The sequence below is a fragment of the Monodelphis domestica genome, chromosome 3 (assembly GCF_027887165.1).
Source record: "Monodelphis domestica isolate mMonDom1 chromosome 3, mMonDom1.pri, whole genome shotgun sequence".
Taxonomy (NCBI): Eukaryota; Metazoa; Chordata; class Mammalia; order Didelphimorphia; family Didelphidae; genus Monodelphis; species Monodelphis domestica.
Genome location: NC_077229.1, coordinates 15,393,681 through 15,417,748, shown reverse-complemented (window position 1 = coordinate 15,417,748; position 24,068 = coordinate 15,393,681). Strand labels below are relative to the sequence as shown.

General features: G+C 41.8%; 1 protein-coding gene across 8 annotated transcripts; it reads right to left on the bottom strand.

Moving 5' to 3' along the window:
- Window positions 1–599: 599 nt before the first annotated feature.
- Window positions 600–22,173, bottom strand: LOC103099057 (zinc finger protein 90-like). 8 transcript variants are annotated; one of them, XM_056821385.1, is made up of 5 exons: window positions 21,549–22,173; window positions 14,647–14,726; window positions 12,871–12,997; window positions 12,236–12,331; window positions 600–957 (listed from the first exon to the last, which is right to left on the bottom strand). In XM_056821385.1, exons 2-5 carry the CDS (start codon window positions 14,677–14,679, stop codon window positions 836–838), a joined length of 378 nt encoding a protein of 125 aa, XP_056677363.1. In that variant the 5' UTR covers window positions 14,680–14,726; window positions 21,549–22,173; the 3' UTR covers window positions 600–835. The 8 variants fall into 8 exon arrangements, with proteins under 8 accessions (XP_056677363.1, XP_056677361.1, XP_007490422.2 ...); XM_056821383.1 differs by lacking the exon at window positions 21,549–22,173 and adding an exon at window positions 20,689–21,476 and having other exon boundaries at window positions 12,236–12,446; XM_007490360.3 differs by lacking the exon at window positions 21,549–22,173 and adding an exon at window positions 20,689–21,407.
- Between the last annotated feature and the right edge of the window lie 1,895 nt (window positions 22,174–24,068).

Here is a 24,068-nt window from a genome sequence, read left to right as displayed (position 1 = left end):
AAACAAAATAAAATTTACACTGCTTTATTTTGTGGAGAAACCGTTCTTTGCTCCCCTTGTTGGCTATTTGCAAACCTAGTTTTACGGCAGCCTAAGGAGACTGAATTCTACATTAAGGGGCTTGGAGGGGTGGGAACTTCCTTGATAAATTTGTAGTTAATGCTGAATGTTTAATATGGAAATACATCTTACACATGTAAAATCTATAGCAGATTGTTTGCTGTCTCAGGGGAAGGGAGGGATGAAGGGCAAGAATTTGACTCAAACTTTAAAAATATTGAAGGTAAAAAATTGTTTTTTCATGTAATTGAGAGAAAATAAAATATTTTTTAAAATTAAAAAAGGTAACAATAATGACTGGCATTTATTGAGTGCTTTAAGATGTGCAAAGTGAGGGGCAACTAGCTGGCTCAGTAGATAGAGAGGAAGGCCTGGAGATGTGAGGTCCTGGGCTAAAATCTGCCTATGTGACCCTGGGCAAGTCACTTAACCCCCATTTCCTAGCCCTTATAGCTCTTCTGCCTTGGAACCAATACATAGTATTGATTCTAAGAAAGAAGGTAAAGTCTAAAGAAAAAAGAAAAAGATTTGCAAAGCACTTCCCATGTGTTCTCTCATTTATTTACTTGTTCACTAGGTTCAAGTCTCTGACCTTAGCTCTGGAAATAACAGATAAAAGTGATCAAGACCGTGCATGCCTGTAGCAGTTTATATTCTACCAGATGTATTCCTTTATTGAGTTTCCTTTTGTTTCTCATAGAGCAAATGATAGTTAAAAAAAAAATTCTAGCAATGCTTTTGTTTTGTTCTTTTCATTTATGCAGGTCCTTAGAGATCATTTTTTTTTCTTGAGGCTCCCAAAGGTGTTTCTTTTTGGAGTTTCTGCTGCTTTTATCTGGAGATCTTGAAGGAATTCACTTTCTTCCCTCCATGTACTCTGCAATCTTCCTTGATATCCTGTGTTATAAATTTAGAAAAATTCCCATCAGAATTGAATGGAATGCCAAAAAAAGGTGCTCAGAGGGTTCATGGGACCTTGCCTCACTTCTCTGTCTCTCTCTGTGTCTCTGCTCTCCCCCCTTTTTTATAAATAGACATAAAAAAGCAGAAGGTGGAACCCCATCCTTCAGGTAAAAGAGAATTCACCAGGGAGGGTGCTAGAGGCCACTCTCCCAGCAGTAACAGTCTCTTTCTATCAACCATATTTATTTAAGATCCATTCTGGCTGAGTTTAATTGAATTGAACCCACTGCCACTACTTTTCACTCTTTCCTCTTTTCTACCAGTCAAAATGTTACCCATCCTTTTACGTTCATCCCAAATTGGACTTCCCCAGGGAAACTCTTCTCTTTATTCTAGGAGCTTCTTCCCAGAATCCCTTAGCCATTTCTGGCATGCACCAGTTGAGTTTGCACTTCATTTTATAGACTGTCTTGGGCAAGTCTTATGTACTTGGGTTTTTTGGGTGGGGAGGCATGTCTTTCCTTCCAGCTGAGTTGCCTTAAGGACTAACAGGGAGGGGAGAATGCCAGGCAGTGGTGATGTGTTTGTTACTAAGGCCAAAGGAATGAGAAATAAGGGCAAGACACAGCTGGAAATTGTCCAGAGTTGGAGTGAGCCACTCTAGTGTGGACTGAGCCACAGACTGAAGAGCTCAGCTGACTCTAGAGCTAGATGAAGGCAGTGATAGAGAAAGGCTGCTTGAATTCTTAGCTAGAACGGTGGAGGATGTGTTATTTGGGTAAAGGAGGATGTGGAAGATGTAGAGAATATACATTTTCATTTACATGAGGTTCATAATGATGAAATTGAAAAATAATTTATCGATTTGATAAATGTGGCTCTTGGTTCCATTCAAAGTCCACTTTCACCCTCTACAGGAGCCCATTCTGCTTTGTCCCATTTCTAGTGCCCCCAAATCACTCTGTACTTATGGACACCTTCCCTTCTGAGGTCACATTCCAATGACTCTACAGACCTCTTTTGTTGTTGTTGAGTTGTTTCAGTTGGGTTGTGTCTGACTCTTCAAAGCCCCATTTTGTGGTTTTCTTGGCTGGGATACTGGATACAGAAACGAGTCCAATGTATGGTTCTACTCCCTCTTTCTGATCTCTTAGTGCTTAACACAGTGCCGGGTACACGGTTGGTGCTTAATGTTTATTGACTAACTCTTTGGGGAAATATATACCCCTTATTGGTAGGTCAAAGGCTATGCAAGTCTAGTGACTTTGGGTGATTGAACTGCCTTCCAGAATAGTTGGACCAACTGAGCCCCACCAATAGTACATTAATATGCCTGTCCTTTGCCAACCCCATTAACAATGGCCATTTTCCATTTTTTGTCATCTCTGCAATCTGATGAGTATGAGGCAAAGCCTCTGAGATGTTTTCCTTCCCTTTTCTCTCATCAGCAGTGGTAAGCAGCACTTTTCTTTGTTAGAGACAGCTTGACTTTCTTCGATGGAGAACTGCCTATTCATATCCTTTGACCATTTATCTACTAGAGAATAGTTCTTTGTACTTAAACAATTTGTACTGATTATCCTTATTTCTGGGATAACAGACCTTTACCAGAGAAAATTGCTCCTAAAAAAATGTCTCAGTTGCCTACTAACCTTACTTGTATACAAAAGCTCAGAGCCCGAGATCTCTTTTATGGATGCTACTCTTTGACAATTTTTAGAGCTAGATTAGAAATATAACCAAATGATGCCAGAATGTCCTTGAAAATGCATTTTAATGTCTAAGTAAAGCTTAAAGACGAAGACACTTTGGCCTCAACTTTCAAAGAAGCTCCACAGGAGTCAGGTAGCAATAACTTCATGGTTATTATAATGTTTACAGTATGACTATATAGTTTACTTTATCAGAAATACTAGAGAATGGAGGTCTATAGTTTATATTGACTTGGGGTTTTCTTTATCTTTTCAGTTTTTGTTGGAATTCCAAATTTTTCAATGAAGAGTATGGTTCCATTCAACTCTTGATACACACTACATCATAAGACTATATTTACAAGGTTTCTTTCCAGTGTGAACCCTTTGATGTTGAATAAATCACTTCCTCTCAAGAAAGGCCTTCCACAAACTTTATATCCACAAGGTATGTCCATAATGTCTAGTATGAATTCTTAGAAGTCAAATGAGTCCTGCCTTCTGGCAGAAGGCGATGATACACTGGTTACATCCCATAAGGATTCTCTTGTGTATGAATTTTCTGATGTCTGCTAAGTTTTGCCCTCTGCTAAAAAGCCTTCCCATATTTACTACATTCATAAGGCTTCTCTCCAGGGTGAATTCTCTGATGTCCTATATGTTGTATGCTCCGGCAAAAGGCTTTCTCACTGTGTAATTAGAATTTTGTACCCCAGGATTCCATTTCCCAGAACCCCACTTTCATCCTCATCTTTTGGTTTCTTTGAGCCTGTCCCCTCTCTCTCTTCTCCAGCTTTCACTGTCCAGGAAACTGCTCTTTATTCAGGCTATACTTTTCATCTATTTCAAGTGATTATTAATATACCTTATAAAATATAATACTTGGAGTTATTGGATATTAATTTTAATCTTACAACACATACTTTGCATTCATAAGGTCTGTCATCAATATGAATTCTATAACGGGAAATGAGGTATGAGTTACAGTTAAAAAATTTGCCACATTTAGTACGTTCAAAAGGTTTTTTCCAGTATGAATCCTTTCATGTTGAGTAAGTTGGGTGATCTAATGGATGGCTTTCCCCCATTACTTACATTCATAAGGCTGCTCTCCAGTATGAATCCTCTGATGTTGAATAAGGTCTGCTCTGTGGCGGAAAGCCTTCTCACATTTGTTACATGGAGGTCTGTCGCCGGAGTGAGTTTTGGAATGGGAAGTCAGGGTGGACTTGCAGGTCGAAGGACTTTCCACTTAAAAGTACATTCAAAAGCATTATCTCTAATGTGTATTTTCTGATGGGAGCTTAAGGAGGCCTTCCCACATTCTTTACATTCCTAAGGCTTCTCTCCAGTGTGAATTTCTGATGTTCAGCAAGTCCTAACCTCAGATGAAAGGCCTTCCCACATTCCTTACATTCACAAGGCCTAGCACCAATATGAAGTCTGTAATGGGAAGTGTGAATCTTAAAAACTACTCAGACTGTACCTTAGAAGATTTGGTTTAGCTATTCCCTTATTGTAACAATGGAGATATTTGGTCTAACAAGAATCAGGAATGTATTGGGAACTTTTAAAATTACTCCACCCTAATTAGACATACCTTAGGGGAAGATAAAGTTGTAAACTCCTGATTGAACAATGAAGGTACTTAACTCATACCTTATGGTGAAGCTAGAACCTTAAGATAGGTCTATTTTTAGATCTAATACAAAAAGGTCTTAAGTACCTGTAAAGGTTAAATTAATCACAAAAGGTCAAGTAACTTACAAAAGGCAAGCTTAACAAAGAGGTGTGAAGTACTCAGAAGATATAATCTAACCAGAGAAGGTGAGAACCAAAGAAGATGAGAACTAAGAATGGGCAGTCCTGGAAAAAAGTGTCTACTGTGATTGGTAGACATGAAAATTTAGGGGAAATGACATAAGAGAAAATTTATTTAAAAGGAAGGGGTAAAAAGTCAGGAGGCAATTGAGTTTGGAATTCAGTGGAGCTTGGAGATGGTCTCGTGGTTCCTCTTTCCCTTAGGCTCAGGGAGGCCACTTTGGCCAAGGCCTTTAACTACTGCGTGGCTCAACCTGAGCCAGAGAAGTTTAAATTTTCTCTCTCTCTCTCTCTCTCTCTCTCTCTCTCTCTCTCTCTCTCTCTCTCTCTCTCTCTCTCTCTCTCTCTCTCTCTCTCTCTCTCTCTCTCTCTCCCTCCTTCCCTTAATTCCTTCATTTATATTAATTAAAATCTCTATAAATCCCCAGCTGACTTGGGTATTTTCATATTTGGGAATTTCCCATGGTGACCACTTATTGAGATTTTAAGTCAAAAGACTAAAATTATCCTTACAGTTTTGACGTTTACAGAAGTAAGGGCTGACTTGCAGCTGAAGGATTTCCCACATTTAGTAAAGTCATAGGCTTCTCTTGAGTAGGAATTTTCAGATGGCTGTTAAGGTGTACATTTTGTCAGAAAGTCTTCCCACATTCTTGACCCTCATAAGGTTTTTCTCCTGTATGACTTCTCTGATGTTCAGTAAGTCCTGACCTCTGATGAAAGACTTTCCCACAAACATTACAGTCATAAAGTCTGTCGCTAATATGAATTTGGTATTGGGAAGAAAGGGCTGACTTGCAGCTGAAGGATTTCCCACATTTAGTAAAGTCATAGGCTTCTCTTGAGTATGAATTTTCAGATGGCCGTTAAGGTGTACATTTTGTCAGAAAGTCTTCCCACATTATTGACCCTCATAAGGTTTTTCTCCTGTATGACTTCTCTGATGTTCAGTAAGTCCTGACCACTGATGAAAGACTTTCCCACAAACATTACAGTCATAAAGTCTGTTGCTAATATGAATTTGGTATTGGGAAGAAAGGGCTGACTTGCAGCTGAAGGATTTCCCACATTTAGTAAAGTCATAGGCTTCTCTTGAGTATGAATTTTCAGATGGCCGTTAAGGTGTACATTTTGTCAGAAAGTCTTCCCACATTCTTGACCCTCATAAGGTTTTTCTCCTGTATGACTTCTCTGATGTTCAGTAAGTCCTGACCACTGATGAAAGACTTTCTCACAAATATTACTGTCATAAAGTCTGTCGCTAATATGAATTTGGTATTGGGAAGAAAGGGCTGACTTGCAGCTGAAGGATTTCCCACATTTAGTACATATATAAAGCTTCTCTCCAGTATGAATTCCCTGATGGTCACTTAGTCCTGACTTCTGATAAAAGGCTTTCCCACACTGCTTATATTCATTAGTCTTCTTTCTGGTAGTAATCTTCTGATGTTCAGAAAGTCTTTTATGACCCTAGAAGGTCTTTTCACATTCATGATACTCAGAAATGTTCTTTCCTTCATTGCTCCAAGGCTTCTCTTGCCAGGAATCACATTCTAAGCCCTCTCTCAAAGGAGAGACACAAGGATCATGTGTTAGAAATCCCTCATGAGATGATACTTCCATAAAAAAGTCCAGTTCTGGAAATTACTGTGTAGTTTCAAAATCTGAAAGAAATTTAAAAAGTAACTAATCCCTGACTTAACCCTACTTCTGCTTTATCCATCCAGAAAAATCACTGTCAAACTTTAAAACATGGAACAGATGATATGCTGTGATGACACTGCTCCTCAAAATAACCTAGTGAAAACAGAAAGGTTGGTCATCATTCCATTTTCCATAAGAAAACTAAATGTCAGAGTACTTGAATACTTCTCTTAAGAACACATCTGGACAGATGACCAGGACTTGAACCAAGGGCTTTTACTCCATGATGGTGCCCAAGATGGCAGTCAACTTTTATCATGCTGTCTCATTGTCAAGGACAGTTCTGCTATATTATAAAATTCATTTTTAGATATGATTATTGCCAACCAAATAAAAGTTTCTGAAAAAATGACATGACAAAAGGGTTTTTAAAACAGAAATAACAAAAATGTATGTGAAAGAACGAGTGGTCAGGAATATTAAGAGGAAGCAGGAAGATGGGAAAAGGAGAAAGGGACTTACCTGTCTACATCTCAAATAACTCTATAGGAAGCAATTTTTACCAAACTATCTGGTATTTGTTAAGAGTTAGAAAAAGACATCAATGGTTAGACAAGATCATCTCAATGAGAATATAAGGCAAATGGTTTTACAAATCCAAGATTATGACAGAATTGGCAAGAAAATCACTAGTTGATAAAGTTAATTTTAAAAACTGTGTAGTCAAGTTACTCTCTCATTGTATATAATCTCACATTGTATATAATGGGAAGTTGCCAATGGGTCAATGAGCAAACTATAAGGAAGGGTGCAGGAGGGAAGAGATAGAATTTTGCAAGAGGAGTCTGAATGACAGCTACGTCAGTTAGAGAGCAAAGCATCCTGGGAGAAAAGAAGAGATCTGGGAAAGATCCAGATGGAATTCTTGGCTTTTGAGCTGGGACCTCAACCTAGCTGGACGTAATTTCCTTGCTGAGGACCTCACCAAGAACCAAATGGAGACCTATCGGATCAACATTCAAAACTTCTGTATAGCAATACCACCAGTCAGATACCTCAAGGAACATCACAAAAGAAGATCAGGCCCCTCAAAGCAAGGGAGCCATGGGCTCACTCTTGAGAAGAGCCCCTCCCCCCCATCCCACTTCAGCCCTCTTGCACCTGTTTTGCCATTACCTAGGTTAAATATATAATAGATAGTTTGGGAAACTTTAGTTTGGGTTCGGGATGGAGAAACTCAGGCCCACTATACAGTGCCCTGGGGGAAAGACCGTGTTTAAGAAACAAGGACACCGAGTCACTCTTTCCACCTCCCCTACCTGCCCTTTATCTATCATAAAACCTTTAACTTGCAGTCAGATCATCTATTGAGTGATTTTGCCTGGGAGCCTAGAGGAAGTATCTGAAACCAGTTTTAATAAGGAGCCATCATAACTCTCCCGGTGAGGTCACCGGGGAAGTTTATCTCTGGTTCCTCTCTTTGCCAGGGAATCTGGGATTATCTCCAGGTCTGTCTGATAGGAGAGAGATCCCTTCAACTCCTCATTACCTTTTCACATCAGGGGGTCCATATGCAGCATCTCTCAGTGGCCTCACTCAGGAGAAGTAAAATGAGAGTAGGAGTCAACCATCTTGGGTCTGACTCCCCTCTACATTCGATTCATTCTCAACAAACTCCCTTTTGACTCGTGAAAGTACCAAGAGAATAAAAAGTACATGCTAAAATTTTTTAAAACAAAAAATTATATATATGATGCAATTATTAAGAAGGAAATTCTTATACATTCATTGATTTTTATAGAATTCTAGAGGGACTTTTCTCCCTCAGCAAAAAAAGCAAGAACCCAGAAAAGGGAAGGGAATATATTCAGAGACAAAAAATTTTTGTAGTAATTGTTTCTGCTAAAAATCTGGATTTCAAAATCTGTAAGAAACTGTGGTGGCAAAAAAATGGAAAATGAGGGGGTGTCCCTTGATTGGGGAATGGCTGAACAAATTGTATCTATTGGTGATGGTGCTGTGTGAAGATTAAATTTAACTCTCCCCTGATTATAACAATGAAATTATTTCACTGTCCCCTGATTGTGAAGATTAGATTGTAACTCCTACTTATAGTTAGATTTTAATCACCAAAAGTGTAAACACCCAACTTAAAAGTTGAGTATGGAGATCTGCCCATTTTTAGACCTAATCACCAAATGTGTAAACATCTCAATCATTGAGTGGGAGGTCTGTGACCCACATGTGCAATAGTGAGTGATGAATCAGAATCAACTGACTGGTGGGCAGCTGGGTAGCTCAGTGGATTGAGAGCCAGGCCTAGAGATGGGAGGTCCTAGGTTCATATCTGGCCTCAGACACTTCCCAGCTATGTGACCCTGGGCAAGTCACTTGACCCCCATTGCCCAGCCCTTACCACTCTTCTGCCTTGGAGCCAATACACAGTATTGACTCCAAGATGGAAGGTAAGGGTTTAAAAAAAAAAGAAACAACTGACTGCCTAGGCAGTCCTAGAGCAGAGCATCAACTGTGATTGGTAGATGTAAAAATTAGGGAAAGACACGGGAAGTGACACAAAAGAAAATGTCTTTAAAAGGGAGTGACAACTTCCTGAAGAGATTCAATTCTTCATGCTTTCGAGGTGAGGCTGGTGAAGAAGGGCAGAAGGATCTGCTGAGTGGACCTGAGACCTTGTTCCTTAGACTAACACATGGTGAGTGAAAAGCTGACTCTTAACTGATGGATTTTTCTGAAAAGACTTCTCTAGGTCCTGGGCTACAAGGGCCGAGGCCTATCTGATTGAGGACTAAACTCCCTGTCTGGGTTGAGGCAGGGGGCTGGAGATAAATTACTTAGTATTTAGTCTAGATAGCTTACCTTATTCTGTTTCTACAATTTGTAAATAAATTGTAAATAAATCTCTTTGGAATTAATTAAATTCCTGGCAACCGTACTCTTAAATAATCCAGTTCAACCCTTCAAAAAATAACCTCTTTACCCCCCTCACAGCTGAAAGGAATGGATCTCTATAAGAACTGGAAAGACCTCTATGAAATGATATGGAGTGAAATGAGTAGAACTGGGAAAACACATTATACATAGTAACTGAAACATTGTGGGATGCTACTAATAGCAGTGCAATGATCCAGGACAATTCTGAGGGACTTGTGAGAAAGATGCTATCCATATCCTGAGAAAGAACTGTGGGAGCGGAAACACAGAAGAAAACATATAATTTATCACTTGTTTATATGGGCATGTGATTTGGGGCTTTGGTTTTTTAAAACTACTCTATTATAAAAATGAATAATACAGAAATAGGTTTTGAGTGATAATATATGTATAACCCAGTGGAATTGCTTTTTGGCTCTGGAAGAGGGGAGGGAAGAGGGAAGGGAGACAACATGAATCATGGAACCATGGAAAACTCATGTGTAGATTTAGTAATGGAATAAAATAAAGAAAAATTTAAAAATATTTGCTGATTGACTGACTAAATGAATGTCACTTTTTTGCAAAGTAACATGGTGCCATTCAGCTGGTAGCAATGAATGCAAATCATTAAACCCTTTTATGATCCTTCTGACATAGGATATTACAGAAAGAAACAGAATTTTTACTACAAAAATATTCATAGCAGTTTTATTTGAAATAGCACAAGGTGGAAAAGAACCCATCATGCCTCCTGGGGTTTGGTGATTGTTGAACACGTGGCATATGCAAGCCTTACTGGTTATTTCTGTCATTTAAGAACAAAAAAATACTGTAGTAGGCAGAAAGTAGAATCAAAAGGTGTACTCTGCCTTCAACTAAATAAAAGCCTATTTCCCCCCACTTATAACCCTAAGAAACACAGAAGAAAGACATTCCCATGGAATGTAAGAGCCGAAAGAGAACTGAAGCCACTGTTTTGTTAAAGTTAATGTAAGTTGGGCAAGTCACTTGACCCCCATGGCCTAGCCCTTACCACTCTTCTGCCTTGGAGCCAATACACAGTATTGACTCCAAGATGGAAGGTAAGGGTTTAAAAAATAAATAAATAAAGTTAAAGTAAGTATAAAGAAGAAAGGGGATGGTCAACAGTCGAAGGAGAAGGCTTCTGCTGAACAGAGGCAAAACTGGACAATGGAGATGATTGTGCTCAATTCTGCAGTCTAATTAAAGATAAATGCTGATGGCACGAGGAAATCTGAAATCTATGAAGTTCCTTATTATCAGGGTGTGATTTTTTTTTCACTCCACATGGAGCTTCTGAACCTTTCTTGGGTTCTGGACCCCCAGGGCAGTCTGGGAAGCTCACTGACCCCTTCTCAGGATAAGAGTGATAAGGTAAAATGGAGAGGATCACAAAGGAAACCCAGCTATCGAACATTAGAGAATCAGTCATTCTCCTGGGGATGGAAGCCCTGAACAAGGCAGCTTACAAACCTATCTATGACTTTGCCTTAGAGACACACGGAGGCTGAGGAGAAGATTTATGTCTAACATACTGAATGATTTCTATTTCTGGGTTTTGAAATGAGGTTCCGGCTTGTCCTTCCAATCTGCAAATTCACATCTCCTATTGAAGGGGGACTGAAAAGTGAGATTGTGGGTTCTATCACTTAATTTCTCTGGGCTCTCCCAAGGCCATCAGTTACAAGAGAGTGGAGGGAGTTCCCCACACAGATGCTGTAACAAGTCTGGGCCATCCCTAATGCCAAGAAGGCATGAGGAATACTAGAAATCTGGAGAAACAAACACGAGAGAAAGCACACAAACGGCACAAAGCAGGAGGGGAGGAACGGACGAAATCAAAAGCCTGCCAGACCCTTGAATGGAAATTGTTCAACATAAATAAGTTAGTAGTAAGTCTCCAACGTTATTCCAGTATTGAGTGTTGAAGTTCTTGACCCGATGCTACAAGCCTCGATCAGAATAAAGGCCAGATACCTACACAGTCCCTGGCCAGTGTAAAGATTAAAATTACTATCCAGTACTCCAAGTAGTATATTTAATACGATTTATTAAATTCAACTTGAAGCAAAGGGAAAGTGGAAGCTAGAGAACCCAAGGGAGCTGCTCCCCACCTCCACGTGGCTCTAGCTAGAGAGAGAGCACGAGTGTGGTCAAACCCCCCCCTAAAAACCTCAATCAGTGGAATGATGCACATCCACGAAAGGGCAAAGAGAATTGTGGGAAATCAGTCCCCAGGGTTCAAGATTCCAATGGATACACCAGCCCGCCACCCCTTCACGCAGCGCCCTGTGCCCAGTGGCCTGGCCTATTCTCTGGGGTTCCAGCAGGCTGGCCTTTCCCTGCTCTCCCCGAGGTCCCTGCGTCTGGGTCTGGAATGCTTTCCGTCCTCACAGAACTCCCCCTCTCCCTTCCAGAAGAATCTCTGGGACCCCCACCCCCAGTCACTGCCCCTCTGTGCAGTTCTTATCCCTCCCTGGGGACAGGATTGGCTTGTCCTTTGTATGTGTCCCCACCATGCTGACGGCAGGGCCTGGCACAGAACAGCCAGACGCTAACTGAGGGCCAGGAAGTCAAATGAACAAATGAGGGAAAGCAGGGAAGGAGGGATGCTGCTGAGAGGGGGGCCTCCGAGGACTGGAAGAAATGGGGAATGGTCCTCTGGGACACCTGAAGGCAGTCAAATCTATTCCGCCACAAGCATTTCCTACATGCTTGCCATGTGCTAAGGAGATCATCTCTGCCCCCCAGGAGCTCCCAGGCCACTTGTACACAAGCTAAGGAAAAAGAAGACAAATGAACAGGAGGGCTCAGAGAGGGGAGCCCTAATGGCGGGGGGAATCGGGGGGTCCAAGAAGCAGGGGGAGGAAGAAGAGCTTCTCACACAAGGAGCAGCCAATGGAAAGGCACGGAGTGGCAGACATGAAGTATGTGGCCCAGCCTGAGGGGGAGGAAGGCTGGAGGCCTTCTGGGAAGCTCTTCCAGGGTCTGACAGAGGGACTGGGACTGCCCCTGGGGGCAATGGGAGGCCCTTCGGCAGGGCAGGTGGTCAGAGCTGCCCCTGTGGCCGTGAGGTGTGCACATGAGGCTCTCCCAATGGTTTCACAGCGTGCTGTGATGTTGTCTGCAAGAACCAACCTCCCTGGCTTTCCCTCGCTCACCTGGACAGCTGGCTGCTGGGGCCTCTCCTTCAGGCACCCAAGAACTCTCCACTTGCTCCAACTGGTAAATCACATCTGGTTTGGAGGCGGTCAGTCCTGCTCATTGGAAATGGGAAAGTGCTGGCTTTAGAGAGACCCCCCAAATGGAATTCCCATCCCGTCTCTCTTTGGGGACAAACCGACGTGCCAGCAAGACCTGGAGGGCACATTCCTAGGAAGTACAGGAAAACGGGTCACAAGGCCAAAGAAAATCTGTTGACGTGACCCAGGCCCTACGACATCGAGGGAAACATTTCAGATGTCTGAGCAACTGCCCTGGGATGTTGAGGAAGAGCCCAGAGGAGGCAGCAGAAGTGCCCACTACCAAGTGCAGAATCCCTTTCCTGGGGTCTGTGGGCCTCCCAGAAGTGCCCTCACAAGAGCTGGCCTTGGTGGCAGCCAACTTCCCTCTCTGGTGCTGGAGGGAGAGTTTTGGAGTGGGGGCGCCAGGCTGCCTGTGGAGGGGAGAACTGGCCCAGGCCAGAAGGGCAAATCAGTGTTGAGGACGAAAGCACTCGCAATGACCCCCATCACGGAGTAAAGGAAGTAAAACCTGCCCAAAGGGCAGATTCTAGGGCCTGGGAATCCCTCCTTACCCAGGTAGACCAAGTTCCTATAATTCTCCAGCATCACTTCCTTGTTGAGACTCTTCTGAGAGGGGCACAGGTGCCCCCACTCCTCCTGGGTGAAGTCCGCGGCCGCATCCTTGAATGTCACAGATTCCTGCAACAGCAGATACACTGGTAGGTTCCAGGTGAGAGTTATGTGGCCTGTGGCCCTGGGAGGAAAAGTGAAGATCCCAAGGGCTCCATGTCCAGTACTGGAGAGCTCCCACTATGGGTTGTAACTAGACTGGGGCACATCACCAAAGGGATGAGCGGCTTCTGCTTACTTTTGATTCAGGGACAACTGAGTCGTCTTCTGACACAACATGGTATGCAAGCATTCATGGGAGGTCTGGAGGGTCACCTAAGCCAAAAGGATGGTCTGGAATGTGCCAGAAGAAAGACCTTCATGGAATGAGGGGGGACCCACCAGCTTGGGTCTAAATTGACCTCAGGGCTGCCTCTGGCTCTTCTTCTGCCAATAGAAACAAACTGAATTCCTCTTTTACACAATAACTTGCCAAGTGCTTGAAGACAGCAAGCCTAGCTTTCCAGCCTAGTCATTCAGACACACCCTTTTTCCATACACAGCCACTGTTTCAGGAGGGGCCATAAATGGGGGTGTCAAACTATTCCAGGACATGGAGGAATCCAAGAGACCTGTAGTGAGACCCAAGACAACTACAACACTCAAAAGTGCCACTGGGGGCAGGAGGGTCCTGGCTTAGGCACAAAATTCTACCCAGGGGACTAAAGCTGGCAAGATGAGGAAACCTAAAAATACCTTGACCAACATCAAAAATTATTGTATAGCTCCCCACTATGTAACCAATGAAACTCAAGCCTCAAAGGAAAACTATTTGGATTTTCTGAAAGGATTATGTGATGCAAAAGACAAAAAAAAATGAAAGAGCTCTGGAGGAAAGAAACAGAAGGAAACATATTAAAGCAGGAAATGATAAATGTGAGAAATTCCTAGAAAATAAGAACAGTCCAGGGGCAGCTGGGCAGCTCAGTGTAGGGAGAGCCAGGTCTAGAGATTGGAGGTCCTGGGTTCAAATCTGACCTCAAACACTTCCTAGGTATGTGATCCTAGGCAAGTCACCTAATCCCCATTGCCTAGCCCTCACTGCTCTTCAGCCTTGGAACTGATACAAAGTATTAATTCTAAAATGGAAAGTAAGGGTTTTAAAAAAGAAAAGAACAGACCCAACAAATCAATGATGTAATGGGTCAGAAAAAACTGCAGGATAAAATAGAGACTGACCAGCCAGGATAAAACCTATGATATCAGATATCAAAAACAACTGGTCCATAAAACAGGTCAAAGATGAAAAGAGAATTTCAAAATCAATGGAAATCAATGTCAGAAAAAAATATACTTGGATGAACACTATACTTTGAGAAATTCTAAATGTAAATGGTTCCAATCTAACCAAACCAGAGTGAAGACAGGGAGAATCAACCAGATGACAAGGAGGAAATATCCTATGGGAAAGTATCCCAGGACAGTGAAAAGGGCTAGAGTTACTGGCTCTGCTGCTTATGACCTGTGTGACCATGGATGAGTCACTTCCCTTTCCTGAGTCTTGGTTTTCTCTTCTGTAAAAAGGGAAAGGGGACTGGACAAAAGATCTTTAAGGCACCACCTTGGCCTGACTCCTGATGGGCCCAATTTCTTGAGTCAGAGAATATGGAAAGGAAACCTATTCCTCACTGGAAATCAAAGATATTTATTTCAGAAAAACAAAGCAAACTTTTGCTTACCTGGTGAGCCCTTAGTGGCAGGAGAAAGGCCATAGCTTTGCTCAATGCTTCTGAAACAGAATCTTCAGCCTGAGTCAGCCCTGGGGAGCAAAGAGGAGACTTTAGAGGAACTGGCCCTGGCTTGTCTAGACCCAAGGCCTAGAAACCCTAGCATGTTTCCTGGATAGAGAGAGACTAGATGGAACTCATGAAGGAGTTCAAACATTCCATTTATTCAACAAATCCAAAGGAAGCACCCAGAAACAGAGCAGTCCCTGACCTCAAGAAGCTTACATTCTACAAGGGAATACAACATATATGTAGATATGAAAAAATATATATTTAGAAAGTAGAGAAAGCACTAGGAACTGGGGGAGAGGAACACAGATTTTATGGAAGATTTGGCTCCTGAAATGAGGTCTGAAGGATGGCAAAGATCACCAGAGGCAGAGGTGGGCAGTGAAAGCCTTTCTGCTGTTTACATGGTGTGGGGAATGGCAGAAATGCATGGAGAGAGGAGATAGAATGTCAAGGTTAAAAACACCCTCCAGGTCCAGTTAGGCTGGGATATTCAGTAAGCAAGGAATCAGAGGAAATGAATCTGGAAAGGAAGATTGGCCAGGATTGTCAAGGCAAGGAACCACTGAAAGCTTCTGAGTAAAGGACTGACATGCTCCCATGTGGACTTTATTCTGACAGTTGGGCAGAGGATGGATTTGAGAGGGAAATCCAGGGGCACCAGGCCTTTTTCTGTTGTATGGATCCTTTTGGCAATATAATGAAACCTAGGGACAAGTTCTCAGAATAATATTTGGAAATTCACAAAATACATAGAACTCTAAAGAAAAAGTTTTTCTCAAATCCATTTATTAAAAAAAGTATTTTGCAAAACACACAAGTTCCAATGTCTGACTGAGGTTAAAGGTCTTTGGTGCAATAGGAGGAAGACAATGAGAGATTGAAGAAGGATAACAGGGAGACAAGGAAAGACAAATTAGAGGAAAGGGGAAGAAAATTTGAGAAAAGAAAAAAGGCAGGACAAAGGGGTCAAAGATGGGAAAGGGGAGGACTTGAAGGAAGAAGGAGAAGAAAAATACATATCACGTATACAATTTAAAATCTGTTACCCTAAAAAAGAACTATATTTCCTGGGAGACCACCTACTTCCTGTCATTACGTACTTCCTGTAGACAGAGGATATTAGCGAGTGGGCAGTCCTCTTGGCTCGTTCTCTTTGGCTTGATGACAATGAGCTTGGTGGTGGTAAGGTAGGTGTTTTGAATTGGCTGATCAGCCATGGGCATGTGGTTGTGTTTTTATTTTGTATTCCTTTTATTATTTTATTTCTAATGACCATTACTACATCTTTAAAATATAATTTTTTATTATTGAGATTTAATTTTCATTTTTGCATTTTTGGCAACCATGAAGGGATAGATAGTCATAAAAGTAAAGGAAAAGTTAAGAAAAGTAGAAAGATTGAGGGTATTTCGTCACAACTGATGTGGTCAGCCAATAAAATATAAGGGGAAAATAGGGATTTTTTTTTTTATAAAAAAGGTTGGATTGGATTATATTTAAAATAGGGTCACCAGGAATTTAATTTATTCCAAAGAAATTTATTTACAAAACATAGAAAGAGTGAAGTAGGAAATCAGAGAGAGGATAGGGTAAGATATCTAGCTTAAGCACTAAGTAATTTACTCCTGGTCCCTGGATCAACCTGGGCTGGAAGAGTTAATCCTTAGCTAGAGAGGCCTCAGCAAAGCTGAGGACATGGGGAAGTCTCTCTCAAGAGGTAGGTCTCTCCTGAGGCTAGTCTCTTCAGAAAACCCAAGAAAGGAGTCAACTTTTTCACTCACCATGTGTCAGTCTAAAGGAAGAGATTTAAGAACAGTCTCACCAGGAATAGAATCTCAGGTCCAGTCAGCAGATTCTTCTTCAGCCTCAACTCCAAAGAATGAAGAATTATCTCTCACAGAAAGGTCCTTTTAAAGACACTTTCTTTTGTGTCACTTCTTATGCCTTCCTCCACTTTTTATATGGACAAATCATAGTCTAAAGCCTTGCTTAGGGTCAGTTGATTCTGATTCGTCACCCATTATTGCACATGTGGGTCACAGACCTGTCCCACTAAATGATTAAGTGGGATGTTTACACTTTTGGTGATTAAATCTAAAAATGGGCAGATCTCCTGATAACTATAAGTAGGGTGTTTACACTTTTGGTGATTAAATCTAAAAATAGGCAGGGGTTACAATTTAATCTTCACAACCATAGGAGAATTAAATTTAATCTTCACAATCCCCCCTGATGATCATTAGGAGACTAGTCTCCCCAACTGATCATCTAACATAACCATCTTATACCCCTAAAAATTTTCTAATTACAAGTGTATAAAATATTTCACCTTCTAAGAGGAAAACTACAATATTTAAACATAAGAGGGAGATAGAAGAGAGAGAGAAAGCAAAACTAATCTTTAAGGCACATTTCTCCTGCCATGGCTTTTTGCCCCCCCCCTTTCCTACCCCCCTCATGAACTCTGAACTCTACTGGAGCTGCTGCCCTACTCCTGCTGGGTTTTTTTTCTTATTTCCCTGCTTTTTGCCTGGTTGCCCTCCCTAAAAGTGGCTGTTTTTAAAAACAGGCCCAGCTGTTTTTAGTTTGAGACTCTTTCTGGAGAAGAGATAAGCAGCTTCTCTTGCCCATCTGCTTGAGCCTGTGTTCCTCAGTTCCTTGTTGCTGCCTCTGGTGTTGCTGATACTGCTTGCTCCTGCTCTTGCATCTGCCCTGACCCCATCCCCAGCCCCAGCCCCGACTGCTATTGATTCTGCTGAGCTGCTGATTGCTGCCACCGAGAAGCTAGGAGTCCTTGGAGCCACTTTTAGAGCAGCTGGTAAAAACCGGGGTGTCCCTGTCTGCGTGGCAGGGGAATCAAACTGCTCTTTAGCGTTTTACCTCAGTGGGGAAGGGAAGAAGGAAGTTATTCTTCCAAACAGGAAGTAAAAATTGCAAGCATGGCACATTCTATGAAAGAGCAGTACCTAGCCTATTTCAAACAGCTTCCAGTTTTAGGATGTTTTTTTTTTTTCTCTCTACCACTGATCCTTGCAATTATTTTGCTTAAGATTCAGGGGAAAAATTCATCTCCCTATAACCCTTTGCCATTTGGGCCTGCCCAGTCTCTAAGATTCGTCCATTTTCAGATTCCTCAAACCCATGTTCTCCCTCAGTATGGGAAATACCAGAGCTCTGACAAAAGGAATCTGAATAGATAGAGAAAGGAACTTTAAAGAGACTGGAGGTGAAAATTTTTAACCTTTTCAGACTCCATTGTTTTATGCAAGTCTCTATGTTTTATTGTATTTTGCTGATTGTTTTGTTTACAATTTAATTTTGTTTTAAGTTCATATATTAATGTATTCAATACTATTCTGTTACACTGAATCAGTTTAATCAATGGTGTTTTAACTATTAGATATATTTGATTACCTTTCCCCTATAACTATACTGAACAAAATATTGTAAATCCCATAAACAGCTTTATCTTCCATTTTGCATTTGTTAAGTGTCACATTGATGATGGATGAACTCAACCTGGCTAACAACATTTGGAGAATTTAATGAGCTAAGAATTTAAATGGGTCTTCAGAAATAATTTTAATTAACTAGTGGTTTCTGAATAGATGATTTTTAAATGTTTATATCATAAAGAATGTTGTATTAAAAGTAGAGAAACAAAGAAATGTTCTACCGAGGTGTTTCTATGAAGCAGGAGGCCAAAGAGAGCTCCTGCAAAACTCTTCAGTTTAATTTATTTACACCAGAACAATCTAGATTTCTTAGTAATGTTCTAGACCCAAATAAGTTTTACTTTGCTTAGAAATATATTTGCCAAGGTTGAAAGATTTGCTACATCTCTAAAAATTGTGACAAATATCCATCAGTTTGTAAGGTTTTTTCATGTCATACAGAAGCTTATATGAAATATGATAGTGGCTTTGTTTGCTATTGTAATTAATAGGGCTATTGTGAATTTTGGGGACTTTAGTACTTCTTTGAATGTGCATAATCTACTGTATTACTGTCTTATTCTGACATGGTTCATGGCCAAGTTAAAAAGGAAATGGATCTCATTTTTTAGTGAGGAACCTTTATATTCTATTTCTCCTTGGCTGACATAGTGTGCCACTGATTATAAGCTATATATTTTTTATTTTTAAAACTTTTTTATTATTGTTTTTCCTTGCATGTGCAATATAGCATCTGAGTTTTATTTTTTCTTTTTGTATTTGAAGCACATGTCAATAGTACTGAGAAGATTTTTCTTTAACTTTTTTTATTTTGCAGTAATATAAGTTTAAAATACATTTGTTCCAATATTAATGTATACTCCAAAGCTTTAGACTATAAAAATGATGCCACTGAATAAAAGAATTATGTGACTTTGCTTCATGATTCTGTCTGATTCCAGAAGAAGGGAATATACAAAAGAGCACTGTACAGTGCTAAAGAAGCACAGAGCAACTGTATAGTGCCTATGGAGCACAAGGTCAAAGAGACCAACCAATCCTAATGGGGTTGATGAAAATCTGCATAGTGCCAAGGAACACAAGGTCAAAAAGGACCAAACCAATGCAGGTAGGATTGATGAACTTCTAGTCCAATACGAAAGGACTTGTTGTGCCTAGACTTGAGTGCAGCACTTGACATATGTTAAGGTGCAGGATGCCTTGTATCCACAATCTTTGCGAAATACTCACAGACAAGTACTGAAGTTTGGCTATCATCCTGGATCCCCCTATCCCTGACAGTGAAGGTAAAATCAGACCAAGGAATGATACTTCCCTATCACACAAAAGTCTAGTCCTTTTTTCTCTCTTATAGTATGGCAACTTTCTGATGTCTTGGCTACAATTGAGTAAGTGAAATATTATTGTATTTGTCCTACAGACTTGTGGGATAGAAATTACTTTAACTGGGCCCTGATTCAAGGACCGGTTATAGGTTTATTTTCCCTTACTGAGAATTTTTTCACATAAGACTTTGATAATCTATATTTCATCCAGAAGTTTTTTTTTCTTTTATTTGTATTTTTTTGATGTTTTTTATTTCTCTTGACAATTGATTCATATACCTCATAACTCAACCATGCATCCATGACTGATCCCTGTATTTTTCAATACCTTCTTCAGGGGAGAATGTATAATTATTCTAAAATGCAAAGTTTAAATCCTTTTTGAGAGTAATTTCAGGTTAAGAAAATGCTACCTCTCCAAATCCAGAAAAGTGAATTGTTTGGAGAAGGCACCATGAAGACGCCTCCACAGACCAAATGTTGCACCAGAAGATGGAGTGAACTTTGGGATGTGGTGATTTGAACTGTGTGGGGTTGAATGCATTCGTTTTTGTATGTATACTCTTATGCAGAAGGGGACTGCCCCCTAACTGGCTTTTTGTCAATGCGCCTAGCAATCACTGGTTTTGTTCTTTTTCCCTTTTATCCCCAAATTATTGTAATTTAAAAGTTGATTATGTTTACCAGATCCATTGGAGAGGCCAGTCTTCCATGGATCTCAGGGGAGAATGTATGAGTGAAAATCTGTTACCCTAAAATAGAACTACATTTTCTAGGAGCCCACTGACTTCCTGTAGAAAGAGAATATTAGTGGGGAAGTCCTCTTGGCTTGCTCTCTTTGATTTGATTATTTCTTTATTTCTAATGATCATTAATAAATCTTTAAAATATATTATTTTTATTATTGAGATTTAATTTTCATTTTTACACAAGGAAGGGGAAAAGATTGGGGAAATGAGAGAAGGACAAGCATTGGGCTAACGGCTGGGGCCCAGTGGCTGCAGGAAGATATTCTGGAGGACCCAGAGAAGGGACATGCCCCATATCCATCCCCTTTTCTCCAGGCCAACTACTCAAGCCCAGACTGACTATACTATCTGGTCTCTGCCCTCTTCAACTGACTCTCCAGGAAAAGTGACCAAACTGGTAGTGCTGAGGCTTGAGTCTGGCCCTGCTGTGGCACGGGGTCCCCAGGCACTGACCCCTCAATCGGAGCTGCTTTCCATGAGACCCTTGCAGCCATCTCCCTTCCCCAAGCTTTGGCTTTGGATGCTTCCCGGACCTCGATGCTCCTATTACTGGGTTTATATGGGCTACACCTGCACTCATCATTGACCACCTGGAGGCAGCTGGGCGGCATGGGCATTGAACGATGGACTTAGGGAGTATGTGACCAAATTCGGATAGGCGGGGCAGCCTGACAGGCAATGAGGGAGAGAGCAGCAGTGCATACTCCCCAGCACCACAGCAGATAATGGATGTGATGCTTCCTGGGATGCTCTCTGTTCTCATCCTCCTCATTGTTACACGCTTCCCCTCCCCAGGTGACGAGGTCTTTCTTATTTGCCTTGGGACCTTCAGAGACCGTGTGGGGGCTGGTTCCAAAATGGCGCGAGTCCAGCACTTAAGTAGGCGTTTAGTAACTGCTTGTAGTCTTGTCTATTTCCTCAGTGACTGGGCCCTCTATTGTGCTAGTGTGGGCTGATTGCAGGCTGATGGGCCTCCAACCGAGCTCAAGTGGGAGGGGCAGTACCGGAGCGAATAGGGAAGGGGCGAATGGGAAGGTCTTGGGAGGGAAGAGCACTCAGAGGAAGCACTGAGGGAGGGGGGAGCTCACAAGAGAAGAGCATCAGAGCAAGTGGAGGCGGCAGCGCCTGATTGGGCTACAGATATAGCCCCACCCGCGCGCTGGCCAATAAATGCGCCAATTGGCGGAAGTGGTCGGGCAGATAGACAAGAGGAGAGCGCAAGCGCGGTTGCGTTGACTCCACCTCCTGAACCGGAAAGGTATTGTGTGCGAGTTCGCGCTTCCCTCCGCATCCCGGACCCCGCTCAGCCCTACCTCGGTCTCCGGCTGGGCACGCCTTGGCCCGGGCTGAGCTGGAGCCCGCGCTGAGGCGACGAGAGAGAAGGCGAAGCGGCCGCAAACAGCAGGAGGCCGAAACCTGGAAGTGATCAGTTTCCCGTGCTGTGTTGCTAGGGAGGAAGTGACATCATACAACCGGAAGGGTTGCTGGGAAAGGTAGTGAGGCGGCAAATGGTCACCTCTGCTTGCGTCGCTGTGCCTTAGAGCCCTCCTGCTGTGCTCACACCTCTTCTTTCCTTTAAGCCTGAGGCCACTCCTGAATTTCTGTCGCTTGGCTCCAACCCTTTTCCCTGGTCCTCCGGCCCATCACCTGCCAGCTTCCTCCAGGAGGCCTTCGGTGATTCCACCTTCCCTTTAGAGTTCTCTAACCTCATCTCGTAGAATTCTGTTTTCTGATGTATCCAACATGGTTCTCAGGAAGGAGGACGTAAGTCCGTGAAATATCCAACCTTGAAGGACTGGATGGACGCCAGCTGTGATCACTGGCAGGAAGGAGGTTCGTCACCTCTAGCCACTTGTCAGTTCCTCTTCTGAGCCTTCCTCAGGCCCTTCTCCCCTCCTGCTATCCTTTGTCTCTGGGTGAGCTCATCAGCTCCTGGGGATTATGGTTCTCAGATATCATTAAAGAGGAGGGGAGGGCGGAACTACATTACATTACATAATTGGGGTGTACAATCAGAAAGGAAGGGCAACACAAGTCTCACCTAGTCCAAGGACGGAAGAGTTGGGCAGAAGGACATTTCACTTAGTAGAAAGAGGAGGAGGGGTCTGGGGGTTTGGAGGAGATGGTGGAATAAAAGTGGAGATTAATGGATATTCATTATAGGAAAGGCACATTCTAACCAAGTGGGCTGGATCTTGTAGAGGAGGATAATAAAGAAAGGATAAGAACCTGTATTGGGGTTTTGAGCAAGAGAGAACAAGTCAGGGTCTAGAAGCTGATAGATTCAAACTTGGAAAACTGGTGCTGAATAAACTCTTTCCTCTCACCTTATTCTTCAAGATAGGTAAGAAAAGCCAGGACTAGAGAGGTACTGGGTTCAGATGTGACCTCAGATACTGCCTAACTCTGTGAACCCTGGGCAAGTCACTTAACTCCCATTGCCCAGCCGGTACTACTCTCCTGCCTTGGAACCAGTACTTAATATTGGTTCTAAGACAGAAGAAAAGGGTTTGTTTGTTTTTTCCAAGGGAAGAAAATAAAGGAAAGGAAATATAAGAGAATAGGATGAATTTTGGAGCTGATGAGCCAGCTGTTAAGTAAGTTGCAGACCAATGCTTGTATTAAAAAAAGAACAAAGTATTTACTGAAAAGCCAGTGGTTAACTAAATTCTGAACTGGCTGTAACTCTATATTTCTAAAGTAAACACATGGGAAGCAGGACAAGGCCAAAACTTTTCCCAGGTTTCCTTTAATTCTAATCTAGGCAGTTGTTCCCTAAAGGAAAGAGATTTAGAAACAGCTCTCCTAGCCAGGACCTTAGTGCCCTGTTGCTAAGATTTAAAATGGTTGTGTTCTATTTAAGGAGAAATCAAAATGTTTTTTTACTCACCCGCTCTTACAGCTGTAGACTGACAGAGCAAGTAATAAAGTGAGAAAGGAAAGAGATTTCACAGAAATTTTGAGGGGTTTTTCGTCACAACCTTTGTGGTCAGCCATAAACTGTTACAGACAAAAGAGTGGTTGTCATAAACTGTGACCGCGAAAATATGGTTTCAAGACAGTGTCTTGAGTGAAATCAAAAATAAGTGGTTGCCATGGGAAAAATTCCCAAATCTGAAATACTCAAGTCAGCTGGGTTTTATGGAGATTTTAATTAATACAAATTAAGGAATTAAGAAAAGGAGAGAGACAGAGTAAGAGGAAATAGTAGGAAAAGGGCTTGGGCCTAGGCCAATGGCCTTGGCCTTTCTCCTTAAGAGAGAAAACTAAGTCAGTCTTTAATCACTCACCACAAGATTTTGTTCCAGGCAAAACTCTAGTGTTCAAAGAGACCCTCCAGTTTAGCTCGAGCTGAACTAAGTTCAGCCACTGAGAGAGACAGAGAGAGAGAGACAGAGAGAGACCCAGCAGTCTCCTCTAACTCCTGACCTCCAATTCAGCTTTAGCAAGCTGAACTTCGTTCAGAGGCCTTCTGACCTCCTTTTAAAGAAAATTTTCTCCCAAGTCACCTCCCATCTTCTTTAGTTCTCAACTTCTCTGGGTAGACTAAAACTTCATACCTCTTTTGTTAAGCTTGTCCCTTGCAAGTTTGCAAGTTGCCTGACCTTTTAGTGATTAATTTGACCTTCATAGGTACTTAGCACCCTTTTGTATTAGATCTAAAAATAGACCTCGCTTAAGAGCTTGGCCTCACTATAAGTATGGGTTAAGTATTTTTTCATTATTCAGTAAGGAGTTTTACAACTTTATCTTCTCCTAAGGTATGCCTAAGTATGGGTGGAGTAATGTAAAATCCTCAATACATTCCTGATCAAGTACCTCCATTGTTTAAA

Excerpts from the sequence above, each read along its gene's own strand:
- LOC103099057 (XM_016432498.2), bottom strand. The coding sequence starts at position 21,007 with ATGAGGAGGATGAGAACAGAGAGCATCCCAGGAAGCATCACATCCATT. Across the intron at positions 14,727-20,688 it reads AAAGCAGCTCCGATTGAGGG|GGCTGACTCAGGCTGAAGAT; the intron begins GTCAGTGCCTGG and ends TTTGCTCCCCAG. Across the intron at positions 11,852-12,235 it reads CCCAGCAGCCAGCTGTCCAG|CTTGTGTACAAGTGGCCTGG; the intron begins GTGAGCGAGGGA and ends CTTTTTCCTTAG.